General features: G+C 41.1%; 1 protein-coding gene across 1 annotated transcript; it reads right to left on the reverse strand.

Annotated features, from left to right (window-relative positions):
* Positions 1 to 7,087: 7,087 nt before the first annotated feature.
* On the reverse strand, positions 7,088 to 14,292 carry aoc2 (amine oxidase copper containing 2). The gene is made up of 5 exons (XM_085351920.1): positions 12,663 to 14,292; positions 11,682 to 11,800; positions 8,912 to 9,078; positions 8,027 to 8,159; positions 7,088 to 7,952 (listed from the first exon to the last, which is right to left on the reverse strand). The coding sequence occupies exons 1-5, from the start codon at positions 14,236 to 14,238 to the stop codon at positions 7,662 to 7,664; spliced, it is 2,286 nt and encodes a 761-aa protein (XP_085208046.1). The 5' UTR covers positions 14,239 to 14,292; the 3' UTR covers positions 7,088 to 7,661.
* Between the last annotated feature and the right edge of the window lie 497 nt (positions 14,293 to 14,789).

Raw genomic sequence — 14,789 nt, forward strand, 5'->3', positions numbered from 1 at the left:
GACCCCACCCTCGCCTCAAAACTACTAAGCACGCTGCAAAGATTTGGTTCAATGTGGCTACAAAATAAATCCTCAGAAAAGTGAATTCATCCCAATCAATGGAGCTGCAAAAGATATCCCATCTAATCTAATACCATTCAAAATAAACAATAAAAAGTTTAAATGCCTCAGAATCTGGATCTCCGACTGTTACAAAGATCTTATAAAGTAAACTACCTGCCAATGTTGGAGAGTCTGAAAAGGGACATCCACTGCTGGAACTTGTTATCCCTCTCTCTCTGCGGGAGTTCCCAGAGTCAGAACCAGACACGGAGAAGCTGCATTCAGCTTTTATGCTCCTTATATCTGGAACAAACTCCCAGAAAGCCTCAGATCAGCTGAAACACTCAGTTTATTTAAATCCAGGTTGAAGACTCACCTGTTCTCAGCTGCATTTGAATAAAGCACCAAATCCACACTTTTAAGCTTAAATTTCAAAACTTACATTTAACTACTGATTTTATCTACTGTTCTGATTTTATCTGTTTTGATTTTATATACTGTTGTTTGTTTGTTTGTTTGTTAATTAGTTATTTAGTTTATTTGCTTGTTTTAATCAATTTTAAATCATGCTTTTTATTTGTTCTTGTTTCTAATGTCTCTGTAAAGCACTTTGAATCACCTTGTTGTTGAATTGTGCTATACAAATAAACTTGCCTTGCCTATACAGTATCTGACCAAACATTTCTTCAGCTCTCTAGACAAGCTAATATCATCATTCATTTGGAACAAGAAGAACCCACGCATCCTGCAAAGGCCACGCCCACAAGGTGGACTGGCTCTGCCTAACCTTCTGTTCTATTATTGGTCAGCCAATATCAGGGTGCTGCTCCACTGGATGCATGACACTGATCATCTAGTGGTTCCAAGCTGGCTTCTCCTGGAGAGCTCGTCCTGTGGACGGGTGTCTCTGCGAGCATTGTTATGTGCCGAGATCCCTTCAGCCAGGCCAGTCTCTCATTATACTTCTAAACTCATTTTGGCCAATTTTGTCTGAACAAAATCCTGTTACAACGTGGCAACATCCGCTCTCTGGACCTGTGTGACATGGTCAACACAATGGAGGGAGGCAGGAATGGTGGAATTTAACACCTCCAGCCCCAACTCATCTATTTCCTTCACCAGGCTCACCAGAAATGTGGTTTCAGCCTCTTTCCATGCTTTAAGGAGGTTGAGATGATATACTTGTGCGACTCCTACCCTGTCTGACCTGATCACTTCATAGTCAATATCCCCCACTTGCCACTTGTTGAGTAAATTGGAACTAGAAGAATGGAGAAACACAAGCACTCTATCTCCCAACGAAAATTGCCTGAGTGTAGCCCCTCTACTGAACAGGCGCTGTTGATGTTATTGGGCCTCGAGCAAATTCTCTTGCAATAACCTCCCCAAAATGTGCAGCTTTGCTCTAAGGTCCAGGACGTACTGAATCTTTATTTTAACCGGACTGGGACCTTCCCCCCGTGGAGGCCTGGTGCACGTTCTGCACTTCAAACAACAGAGGGTATAACCCGCGATCCCAATTGTGTTTATCCTCCCACCCAGTAATTCATACAGCTCTTTCAGTGTGCGAGACATGATGTGCCCTGGTCAGTCAGTATCTATTTTCGGATGCTGACTCAGGAGATGACCCGAAACAGTGCCTGCTTTATCGCAGATATCACGTTGCATTATCCACAAGAGCTAATGTCTTGATGCTCAATCATCCAGGAAAGCAAATCTCCAAAAAGTTGATTCTGTTCATCTGGACGTAGCGTTTTGTGGGAGAAATATTTCGTCACTCATCCAAGTGACTTCTTCAGTCTCAGCTGACTGCAGGTTTCCCCAATCTTATAAACAAGAGCTAATACAAAGCGACCACGTTTAAATGGCCTGATGAAGTGAAGCAGAGGGCCGAGGCAGAGGCAGTGCACCACCTGCTGCTCCTGCATGGTCACCATGTCGACCATCATCTGAGCCAACCCCTGCGCTGGCTGAGGGTCTGCAGGTTGGTCCACTGTAGTACTTTGGCCAGCCTTTCTACCACATCACCTCAGCACACACACCAGATGAACGTGTTTTCTCTTTTGTACTTTTTCTTTTTCTTTTGTGACTGTACATTTAATTGGAGCTGTCCACTCTGCTCAGCTCTGGCCTACCCAGCACTTTCTCTGCCTTGGACCAATCCACCTCCTCCAGGCTCCAGCACCTACTAAAATAAACAAGTCTCTTGTGAACAAAATGGATGAGCTAAAACTACAGGTGGAAGACAGTCAAGTGCAGACCCTTTGTCCTGCACTGTGAGATAGCTATTCTAGCTATTCAAGGGCATGTTCATAGCTCCCCACATAGCAAGCAGGTCTGGCCCGGATCTGGTGTCAAGCCAGCAATGCTGGCTGACTTCCAGCATTGTAAGTGGTATGTCATCCAGATATGGGCCAGGCCTGGCATAGATGGCACTGTCTATGTGATGGCATGCCACATCTGGCTTAATTGGGGTTTGGTTTATGTGGCCCTGGCTCATAGAAAACAGGTCTGGCCCAGATCTGGCATCAAGCTGGCACTTCTGACTGACCGGTGTCATGTATGTCATGTATGTATGTCTGATTCCAATTCAATTTTATTTTCTTTTTAAAGGCAATCTGTTATCTTCATAGGAACGTGTCTCAGTGTTGTTAGACAACAATGGCACACAGCGCCATACAAACTACTGGGTACCATTTTCAGTTGCTGCAAAGAAATTTGAGAAAAATGGACCATCCTGCGTCTATTGTTTTCAATTTGAGTATCAGGGTGTCTGAATTTAATAATAATAATAATAATAATAATAATAATAATAACTTTATTTATAAAGCGCTTTCAAACAAAGTGCTGTACAACTAAAGAGATAAATAAAATAAAAGCGATACATAGCAATACAGGTAAAAGACACAATACAAGTTAAAAACAATACAAATGTAAAAACTAAAAGCCACAGAATTAAGACATGTAGGATGAACAAATGTGTCTTCAGCTTAGCTGTAAAAACCTCCACAGAGCAGCCTGCCGAATACAGTGGGGCAAAAAAGTATTTAGTCAGCCACCGATTGTGCAAGTTCCCCCACTTAAAATGATGACAGAGGTCAGTAATTTGCACCAGAGGTACACTTCAACTGTGAGAGACAGAATGTGAAAAAAAAAATCCATGAATCCACATGGTAGGATTTGTAAAGAATTTATACGTAAATTAGGGTGGAAAATAAGTATTTGGTCACCTCAAACAAGGAAAATCTCTGGCTCTCACAGACCTGTAACGTCTTCTGTAAGAAGCTTTTCTGTCCCCCACTCGTTACCTGTATGAATGGCACCTGTTTGAACTCATCATCTGTATAAAAGACACCTGTCCACAGCCTCAAACAGTCAGACTCCAAACTCCGCCATGGCCAAGACCAAAGAGCTTTCGAAGGACACCAGGAAAAGTATTGTAGACCTGCACCAGACTGGGAAGAGTGAATCTACAATAGGCAAGCAGCTTGGTGTGAAAAAATCAACTGTGGGAGCAATCATCAGAAAATGGAAGACATACAAGACCACTGATAATCTCCCTCGATCTGGGGCTCCACGCAAGATCTCATGGGGTCAAAATGATCATGAGAACGGTGAGCAAAGATCCCAGAACCACACGGGGGGACCTGGTGAATGACCTGCAGAGAGCTGGGACCAAAGTAACAAAGGTCACCATCAGTAACACACTACAACGGCAGGGAATCAAATCCCGCAGTGCCAGACGTGTTCCGCTGCTGAAGCCAGTGCATGTCCAGGCCCGTCTGAAGTTTGCCAGAGAGCACATGGATGATACAGCAGAGGATTGGGAGAATGTCATGTGGTCAGATGAAACCAAAGTAGAACTTTTTGGTATAAACTCAACTCGTCGTGTTTGGAGGAAGAAGAATACTGAGTTGCATCCCAAGAACACCATACCTACTGTGAAGCATGGGGGTGGAAACATCATGCTATGGGGCTGTTTTTCTGCCAAGGGGACAGGACGACTGATCCGTGTTAAGGACAGAATGAATGGGGCCATGTATCGTGAGATTTTGAGCCAAAACCTCCTTCCATCAGTGAGAACTTTGAAGATGAAACGAGGCTGGGTCTTCCAACATGACAATGATCCAAAACACACCGCCCGGGCAACAAAGGAGTGGCTCCGTAAGAAGCATTTGAAAGTCCTGGAGTGGCCTAGCCAGTCTCCAGACCTCAACCCCATAGAAAATCTGTGGCGGGAGTTGATAGTCCGTGTTGCTCGGCGACAGCCCCAAAACATCACTGCTCTCGAGAAGATCTGCATGGAGGAATGGGTCAAAATACCAGCTACTGTGTGTGCAAACCTGGTAAAGACCTATAGTAAACGTTTGACCTCTGTTATTGCCAACAAAGGTTATGTTACAAAGTATTGAGTTGTATTTTTGTTATTGACCAAATACTTATTTTCCACCCTGATTTACGAATAAATTCTTTACAAATCCTACCATGTGGATTCATGGATTTATTTTTCACATTCTGTCTCTCACAGTTGAAGTGTACCTCTGGTGCAAATTACTGACCTCTGTCATCATTTTAGGTGGGGGAACTTGCACAATCGGTGGCTGACTAAATACTTTTTTGCCCCACTGTATCTTGAGGGAGGTTGTTCCACAGAAACGGGCACGAAAAGGAAAAGCTCTCCAACTGTCTTTTCTTACCCCTTGGTAAACTGATCATTTTTATTTCCATCAAACAGTGTGGCATCCTTTTGTTCCTAACACATACATATCAGTACATATATCCAGCATGATTTTTTTCCCCATTCAAATCTGATGTGTTTGTATACTTTTATGCACTCTTTGTGTCAGTTTAGGGATAATACTTGGTGGTGTTTAGGAAAGGATGGTGATCGTGAATAGAATGATCTCGATGAACAAAGATAATCTCTATATAGGTCAAATGTGATATTTGTGGGTCCTGAACATGTGCCCTGTGGTGTTGCAGTAGCTCAGGAGGAAGAGTCATCTTCTATGTCATGTCATCTACTAATCAGAAGGTTGGTGGTTCCATGATCCCATACCTAATATCCCTGGACAAGACACTGACCCCAGTTAGTCAGACATAAATGCAGATTAAGGGTTAAAACTGTTGCGCTCGTGTTGTTTCCTGGAACAAGTTGCCCCTCCCTGAACCTAGTTTAACAGGAAGTTGTTTCCGCCCAGTTTTCAAGATATAATTGAATTCTATTCAATTATTTGTGCATCGGTGCCAAAGTCAAAGACTTTCCCCCCCACACTTTTAACTGTGTGAAAGACAAAGTGCTTAGTTAACTGGTTACCTGACTGTTATCTGCTTGATGGGAAGGTCCTCAGAGTCAAGAGCCTTTACTCTTACATAGTTATAGTTTTGTTTTGCTCTGCTCTCCCTCAGGATCTTCACATCCTGTCACTGCCTTACTCAAGTAAGCCCCCCTTTTAACATATTTCCTCCTATTTTCTCCCCCCTGCCTTTTTTTCCTGTCCTAGAGCCAAGAGAGCCAAAAAAGTGAGCACTTAAACATAAACATTTCCTTGTGCATCTGGAGCAGAAAAACATATGTTCAGCTTCACCAGGGTTCATGCTCATACGGTCACTGACCTGCACATGAACCTTTAGAGCAGTTCCCATAAATTCTGCAGTGTAGACCGACTTACTCTGACTTTCACATGTGCTTTCCATTTCCTCCCTACTGGAATAGGATATGGTCTTATCTTTGTGCGTGTGTATGAGTGTGCGATAGAGTTGATAAGAATGGTTACAGATAAAACAAAACAAAGAGTATTTTAGTAAAAACAACAACAAAAACATTCCTCTGAATGCTTCTGTTGAAAAACATCCAGATTGAATCCAACTTTAGTCAAATGTTTAGTAGTCCCACCTCGGAGCCACAGCAGTGCAGCTTACAGTGTTTACATCACAGCTTGTGTTGCAGTCCATCATCAGGAAGAAAACCAGAGAATCATATTTGGGAGCATTTTGACTTATTACTGCAATATTCCCGTTTTTCTTTGTTTTGGTTTGATGTCATAGTTTACCACAACTCTTTAAAGAAACTGAGTTATGAAAAGTTTAGGTTTAATTTTCATATTCATATTTAGGTTAAACTTTTTACTAAAAATTCAAATCCACTTTGATTTATTTATGCAAACAGTTTTTTGTTGTTTTTCTTAATAATTTATTTTATTTCATTTTCAGTATATAATGTTATCATAAAACTTTAAATATGAATAAAAGGAGGAAATAAAGATCATCATTCAGTTTGATTTATTTTTATTAAATACTAGCTCACCTTGTCGAAACCAAGTCCTATTCATTTTCTTCCAGAGATTTCCATCCACAAACTACATGAATATTAACACCAAACATTTCTCTTTGAACGTCACAATCAGTGAGTGTTTTCTGCTGTGGAAATTGTGTTTTTTAAAGATACCGTATAAGTTGGGCTGTTGTCATAACTCTATTTGTTCCTATTTGGGTTTATCATGTGTGATCTTTCAGAGTCTTATATAAACTTTACCTCTTGACTGTGTTGTTTATACTGACTACCCTGAATCCTGCCTGCAATGATTTTTGAATATCTGGATTTTGCTCTACCTCCAAGGTTTCTGCATTTGGGTTTTTGGGTCTAGTGATTATAATTATTTTTTAGTATTCAGTGATAACTGTAACTATATCAAAGACATGCAAGCGGTAAAAAAATAAAATAAACAATGAAAGCAAATCCTTTAATTCATATAAAATCATAACTGAAAGTAGGTGAAACAAATCAGAAACTGTGCAGGCAAATAAATGTAACATTTTATAACCATACATATTCACAGTTCCATTTCGGTGGCTCTTGCTTGCAAACATTATCAGTAGAAAAGTCATGTATGTAAATGCTAGTCGTCTAGCTTGAGAAATTATTTGACCAGCTGATGTAACTCGTAATACTGACATATAATGTCAAATGGTAGCATATTTAACCATTAGTAAATCATGTTACCATGTAACAAAACAAAACTGTATAACTAACATTTGCCTTATTGCAATAATAGCTAGTTAGCCAGCAAGCTGTAATTTGTAGACCAGCTTAGAATAAGACATCTGGCATTGGGAGATTCATCGTGTTAGAGTCAACTTTGTTATTATACTCGTAATTAGATATAGAGTATAGACACTGGTCTTACTGTATAGGACACGTGATCTACTGTACATGCAAAGGCCTATTACAGCCTAACAGGATAGTCTCTTATGTTTCATCACCGTTTTGCATGATGCAAGCTGCAACCAAATGCAAGCTGTAATGAATGAAGGTTGTGCAAAACTCTTTTCAATACATTTGAAAAACATGACATAAACTGGGTGGTCAGGTCTAACTCCTGGTAGATGTGTAAAAAAAAGTGACTAAATGTGTCTTTAGAGAAAAATTATGAATATTATATAAAATGCTGCCTGGTGCACTTTTACCTTTAGAAGCAGCTTTCTTATACACTTTAATGGCCTTCATGATTATTACTTAAGGCCAAGCACGTGTGAGTTTGTCAGGCCTCAGAAGCTCCACAACATAATGCAAAAAAATTTAAATTAAATTAAAAAAATTAAAATAAATTAAATAAAAATCAGTTCCAGTCATTAAAATTCATGACTCCATCAAAGCCATGGTAGCTGAATGGCTCCAGGTTGGGGCTGCAGGTGTCACGAGTGAGGCAAGCCATCCTGTTGTGCTCACAGCTGTCCTCGCTGCCTGGCTCAAAGTACACCGAATCCGCAGAGTGGATGGATGGATCCTCATCAAAGTAGTTGTGGGGCCTCAGCAGGACCCCACCCCCATTGCCCACCGTTACGGTGTTGGGGATATCCTCGGCATGAGGGATGTGCAGGAATCCGGTGGTCACCCAGGCAACAAGGTCCTGCAGACAAATCACGATTAAGTAAATAATCGAGTGCCGTTATATTGTGTTGGTGTTTAGTTTATCAGACATACCTCGTCTTCTATGCTTTCATTGTCTTCAATGTACTTGCTGAAGTCAACAGCTGGAGTCCAGATGTTGTTCTGATTGTACAGATTGCTGCTGGTCTGCTCTACATCCTTATGCTTGGTAACAGCAACCTTATACCTGCAGGCAAACATGCGTGGACTCCATCTTAGAAAACCCCGATATTAGCTGCATGTTCAAAGTGACATTATGTCATGTTTAGTGGCAAATCTGGACCCAAAATATGACTTGCAGGCAAAGTAACAAAAAACTATCTGGTGAAAATTCCAAACAGCAAAATAAGAAACTCCAGTGATCCACATGTGGCGATTAATACTCGGGAAAACAAACAGTATGAAAAACTGATGGCTCAAAATACACATGAGGTAATTAGGGAGAGTCCCCAGAGGAGCCAGCATGCGCCCAGCACAGCCCAGCCAATGAAACAGATGGTATTAAACATGATTTGGCTGATGTTTCTTTGGGTAAGAGGGTCTAACAGAAGAGAGATGATACAGACACATGGCATCCTTACAAAACATGATGTCATGCAGTAGATATACTTACCCCAGAGTAGCAATAATATGCAATAGATGCGAGAATGTAGTGCTAACACTGAGCAAACAAAAAACCGCAGACTTGGATTCAAACGTGCAAAACAGAAAAACTCAAGTTCAAAGGCCAAAGCACTGGGTCATGACACATTAACTTGGGTATATATAAAAAAATAAAATCAATACTACACACCTGTCCAAGCCCACCTGTTCCATTACTCAAATGACCTGTTTCACTAGCTTTATTTCTTTAAGATAAAGTAGACATTTACAATGAGTCAAATTTAATGTGCGTGTTTCGATTTGTTGTTTTTTAATTTTGCTATCATTCAGTCCTACCTGGCCCAGGACATCGCCTTCTCCTCTGTCTCGCTCTCTGGAAGGTGGTCCCCAGCAAAGCTATACACCTGCAGCCTGTATGAGCGCTGATGGCCCCACCTGTTGGTCTTGTTGCTGGCAATGTGCAGGTAGCGTGGTGTCTTGGTGTCATAACGCAAGGCAGCTTCCTGCAAAGGTGTCACGGTCATTAGTCTATTTTTAAGTGAAAGCAAGTGACTCCTGGTAATCTGCTGCATGATTAGTGGTTAAGTCTGGCGTCTTCTGACTGATCCAGTACAAAGATCTTAAAGCTTATGGTCACTTTTATTTATTGACCTGATTATGCTGGGCTTACACTGTGCGATTTTTTCAGTCGCGCGATTCAGCTCCTGCTCAAACTGCACGATTGACTCGCAGGGGTGAGAAGTTCATAGGTCACGATGCAGGTCTCACACTATACGGCCCGATGCTCTGATGCGACCTGAGTCACACTGTGCGTCCATAAAATGAAGGTTATAACAGAAAATCTGTCGCTCGCTCATCCTCTCCGTCTTTCACTCACACAGACACACCACCACCATCAACTTTGCTAAATTGCTAATGAAAAACATGATCAGCTGTGATTGAGCAGCATGTAGATCCAACTATTTTCACGGTTGTTGTGGTCGTGATAATTTTGTGAGGCCACATCGAAAAGGCTCGGATGAGCTTTCCAAAGTTCTACAAGTTGTGCCTCCATCGCTTGTGTCCAGATCACACGCTGCACAGCCGTGCTGCGCCGTCTTTTTCGCTGACATTTGTGTTTGCGCGTGAGCAGTGTGACAAACTGCGGTGACACCCTCACGACGGTCGCGAGGACTTCAAACCGGTTTGAAATCCTCACGACCAAGCGATTGATGATCGGGAGCTCGTCGTGAGGTGTCAATCGCTTCTCGTTACCCCACGTATACTACACGATGCACGACGCACGATGAAGGCCAAAATCGGGCCGATCGCCAAAACGGTCGCACGACTCAAAAATCGGCTCAAAATGGGCCAAAAATCGCACAGTGTGAGCCCAGCATAACATGGTTTTCTAGAAAACCATAAAAAAGAGACTAAAGGAAACACTCTGCTCTAGCCTGGTTACTGACACTTGTGCTGATACCTACTGATACACCGGTTCCTTTAGAGAACTGGCCTGAAAAATGACACAACCTTACAGTATTAAACAAAGTCAGTGGAAATGAATGAATCCAGTTCCACAGTCTAAGACTTAAAGGCAACAGGCTTAAGCTGGTTAAGACTAAAGCTTCTTCACAAAGAAAGATGCCACCTAGCTCATGCACTTGGCAGAACTTAAAGGGTTGAAAAATATGGAGAAAACATGCTCATTGCCATAGTACATTCACATGAGAGTGCAGTCACAGCCCATTTCTATCCCTATATGTGCAAACCTTATCTATTTAAGTTAAACATTCACTACATTCTGACAAGTTTGCTCTGTATGCGTCTCATGTGGATGGCACAAAAGGAAGACGGTTCTGGATTCTGGATTTGAGTCTTCCTGAAACATTGTTGACTCTATGGTGGATTATTATTATTATTATCATTATTATTATTATTATTATTATTATTATCATTATTATTATTATTATTATTATTATTATTATCATTATTATTATTATCATCATTATTATTATTATTATTATTATTATCATTATTATTATTATTATTATTATTATTATTATTATTATTATTATTATTATTATCATTATTATTATTATTATTATTATTATTATTATCATTATTATTATTATTATTATTATTATTATTATCATTATTATTATTATCATCATTATTATTATTATTATTATTATTATCATTATTATTATTATTATCATTATTATCATTATTATTATTATTATTATTATTATTAGTGTCTGCTGTCTTTGTAACTGTCTGTCCAACCCTGAATGAGTCTCAATCACACCTGTGTATCCTTTTGTGTTCTTTCACCTTTCTGGATCAACCCTGCTCGTTTTACACTAAGAACTACTAAGTACCTTTTTTTCACCTGTTTATTTTGTGCATAAGTCTGGAATCAGGTTGTTCCAGTGGTCCCATCATTCATCCAGTGATTCTCCAGTGGAGACTCACTGGGGTTGGCTCAACTTCAACTTCACCGAGCAGAACAAGAGCTTGTGTTGTTAATAGCAGTATAACACAGAGTCTGTGCAGGTGATGGGAAACTGTAGCAGGATGATATTTAAGTGTGGTTACACGTCCACCATAACATTTTCTTTCATTACTGGTGTTGTCTTTCCCTCTCTTTTCTCTTTAAATGAGAAAACAAAACATTAAATCTTCTAGTTTTAAGAGCGTGGAAATGTATTTCATTTGTACTATAAAAGTGTGACATGGGTTTCTCTCAGTGTGCGGTCTACAAGCATGCTTTCATACTCAATATCCACTATTTCTGGCAATGCATCTTTGAGAACTGTTGGTAAGGAAGCTAGGCATCAGCATTTCATGCACTCTGAAAAAATGTCTTTGAATTCTAAGTGCTGTAGTCTAAAACCATATTTAGCCAATCAAATACAGTCCACCAACTGCCAATAAGGATGACCGTTTAATGTAAGAAGAATGGCGTTGGAAACCCAGAGGAAACCATGGAAAGGAAATGAGATTCTAACCCAGCACCTTGTTGCCAGCTGCATCACACTGCTGCTACATTTCCTCACCCGTGTGCGCTGCTGTTTCTATTCTCTGCAGGTTATGAAAAATGCAACTGAATAAAAATGAAGAAGACCTTTTCTGTTTTGAGCTGCTTCTCCACCAGCTTAGGGATCATGGCGTAATGATCAGGCATCCATGGCAGTGACACATTCATGTACTCCATATCTTTGGTCTGGAATACATTCTTCACACCTGCAGAGGAAATGTGGCAAAATGTTGTTTTCTTTTCTGCATTTCTATGCTTCAGTGAATGTGTGGAAGGTGGTCTTTATGTTATTTACACTCAGCGAGATGAGTGGCTGATGAATACATAGATGAGATTAAAAAGAATTACACAGGACTGGAACTGATTTCTTTAGGTAAGGATGCCTAGAAGCTTACATTGTGCATAAAAGCATCGTGGCTCCATAAGCAGCTGTAATGCTGAACATAAGCAGTAAAACACAAATTGCCTTTGGTTGCAGTAAGAAACACCAGAGGAGATCTGTTTTCACTGTGGACTCTGTGGGCAATGTGTAAGTGCTGTGGAATGTATAGTAGGATTTGTGTCTGTGTGTGTGTTCCTGCTTGGCACACTTGTGCAAACAGCTTATTGCCTGTATGGATTTATATTTACTTTTATCAAGTGTGACATATTTATTAGGAGGCTGTAAACTAAAGGCTATAATACTATACACTGCACTATATATGATTTGATTTGGTTTATTTGTTTTTCTAAAATACAGAAAATTCTAATACGAAGTTGCTGTTTTGTTTTTGTAATTTTGGGGAATCGTCCTCCACATCTGGAATGTGACATCAGCTAAACATATAACATATAGCTTTTATTAAAAAGGACTTGTACTATTATTTCTCATATTTAAGGGGCTAACATTTACTCTGACCAGCAGAGAAAGTAAAGAGGACCGTGTGGAGTGGAAAAGGGGGACTTATATCCAAATAATTTGGCCTTTGACAACAGACTTGTTTGCTTAATTTTGCAAAGCTTTACATTTACATCGGTTTTGTCAAAAAATAAATAAATAAATCACATTTAAATGTGTACGTCACTCACCAAGTACATCCAGGTCCACTTTAAAATTAATGAAGTGCGTGTGAATGTTGCCCAGGACATTTTCAGCCACCTGGTGTCCGTGTGTTTTACTCCCGGGAAGCAGGTAGGAAGAGGAGATGTAGCCGGTTGCGTGAACTTTGACCTCCACTGATCCGCTCTGGTAAAAGATGAAATCCCACATGTAGTCATAGTTCCCGATAGCCGTGATGGTCCTGAACACTAAAGCGCTGTTTGCCATTCCTCCAAAGTTGTTGTGGAAAAAGTCGGCGAAGTGCCTGCGCAGGGGCTGACCCATGTTGTGCTCAAAGATGCAGATAGAATTTCTAAACCTGACCGGGAGTGGGGCATCAATGTAGCGGTATGTGTCCACGTAGGTCGCCTGATAAGGACAATCTACTCCACGGACGAGCTCGTGGGCAAAGCGCCCAATGCCGATACTTGAATCTAGGAACTTGGTAATAATCATCCCTGGAGTCACTGAACCGTACACCGACATAGCCTCCTGTACGCTCAGTTCATACGCGATCCTTTCACCCTTGAAACGTACATCAAACACCTTCATGCCGGTGAGAGAGCTCAGTCCGAAAGCGAAGCTCCAGTCCAGGTACAGGACATGGTTGTTGCTGACGTTGTATCGCGCCCCCTCTGAGTAAAACTGCTGCGGGCCGATCTGCAGAGGCTTGCTCCTGGGCTTGAGAGAGCCATAGTCAGGCGACTCTTTATAAACGATTTTCTTAACTGACCCATTATCATATGCGCGTTGAAGTTCTTCTACAGAGTCAAAATATTTGCCGTTATAAAACAATTTCTCTATTCTCCACTGTGACATGTTTAGGCTTTCGTGGTTAAGCAGAATTTCGAAGCCCACCGGATGGATGTACATGCCACTCATATCCCTGAAGAAAGACACCCAGGTTTTTCTGTCCCCGGACCGAACTCCGCGAGGCATCTGCTCGAACGCGTTCAGCGTCTTTTTCTTGTCTACCCCAAAGCTTTCTCGAAGGAGTTTCTCTAACTTGGAGAAGATCTCGGTTTCAAAAAAACGAAAAACCAAGACGTACTCCCCAATGGTGACCGGACGCGCATTAATGGGGACATCCACCTGATACCTCTCTTTAGTCACATCTCTGTGGTATGTTGGGTTGTCGAGAGGTCCCACTACATATTCCTTGATATAGCCTTTTGCGCCGTGGAAAACCACTGCCGTCGCCTCTCTCACCGGTTTGGTGCCTTTCTCGTCCAGGTAAGCCAGCACCTCTGCTTTCTTTGGGAGCGACAGTTCTATTAAGAAGAGAAAGTTTTCAGATGGCTTTGTGATCTGGCTGGTGGATATAGCCAGGTCTTTTTGTTTGAGTAAATACTGCTGGACCTTCATATACTCCTCCCGGGTGAGGTCAGCGAACACAAGGGTGCGGTCGTCGTGTCTGCCTCGCAGCGGGTGGATGCGTTCACGGGAACATTTGGGTGCCCTGCTGGAGTGGATGCCGATGAGGACGATGTTCAGAATAAGGGAGAGAAGCCCTAAAAGGACCAGCGCCCATTTTGCCAAAGGGTTCATCTTTCCCTCTACCATCATGCGCGCTTGGAGCGAGAGCAGAGGAATGCGCTCTGGGTAGGAAGGACTGTTCACACAATCTAGAAGAGGAGAAACGACCCTCTTCAGTTTTCCCAGCCCCCTATGCACGGATCTGATTACCTCCAGCCCCTCTTTCCTTATTTCTTTGAGCTGCAATGAAACGGTTTCATCGACCTACTGTTCAAATCCTCCTACAAACAAGACTATTTTATGCACGATGTCTGAGTATTTAAAGATTTCACCATTTTACATAAAAAAAGGTTTTGTTTGCAGGTTTTGTTCTCAGTTTAATGATGAACATTGTACATAAGCTGCTAAATATGTAATTGCACACATTGAATGTGTAAGATATGAGCAATCATGTTTGCTACAGTAATGCTGTGTTTATAATTTTGTTTTGTTTTTTTAAGAAATATGCAAAATGTGTTTGTATTGGTATATTTTATGACAGTAAACATAAGAAGACCACTGCCCACTTTTTTTTAAACACATTTAAGTCAACAATCTAATTCAGCTGCCAAATAATAGAAACCAAATACTGAATTAGCTAA

The sequence above is a fragment of the Diplotaxodon limnothrissa genome, linkage group LG4 (genome assembly GCF_057381915.1).
Source record: "Diplotaxodon limnothrissa isolate DT_005_m linkage group LG4, D_limnothrissa_male_GT1.1, whole genome shotgun sequence".
Classification (NCBI taxonomy): domain Eukaryota; kingdom Metazoa; phylum Chordata; class Actinopteri; order Cichliformes; family Cichlidae; genus Diplotaxodon; species Diplotaxodon limnothrissa.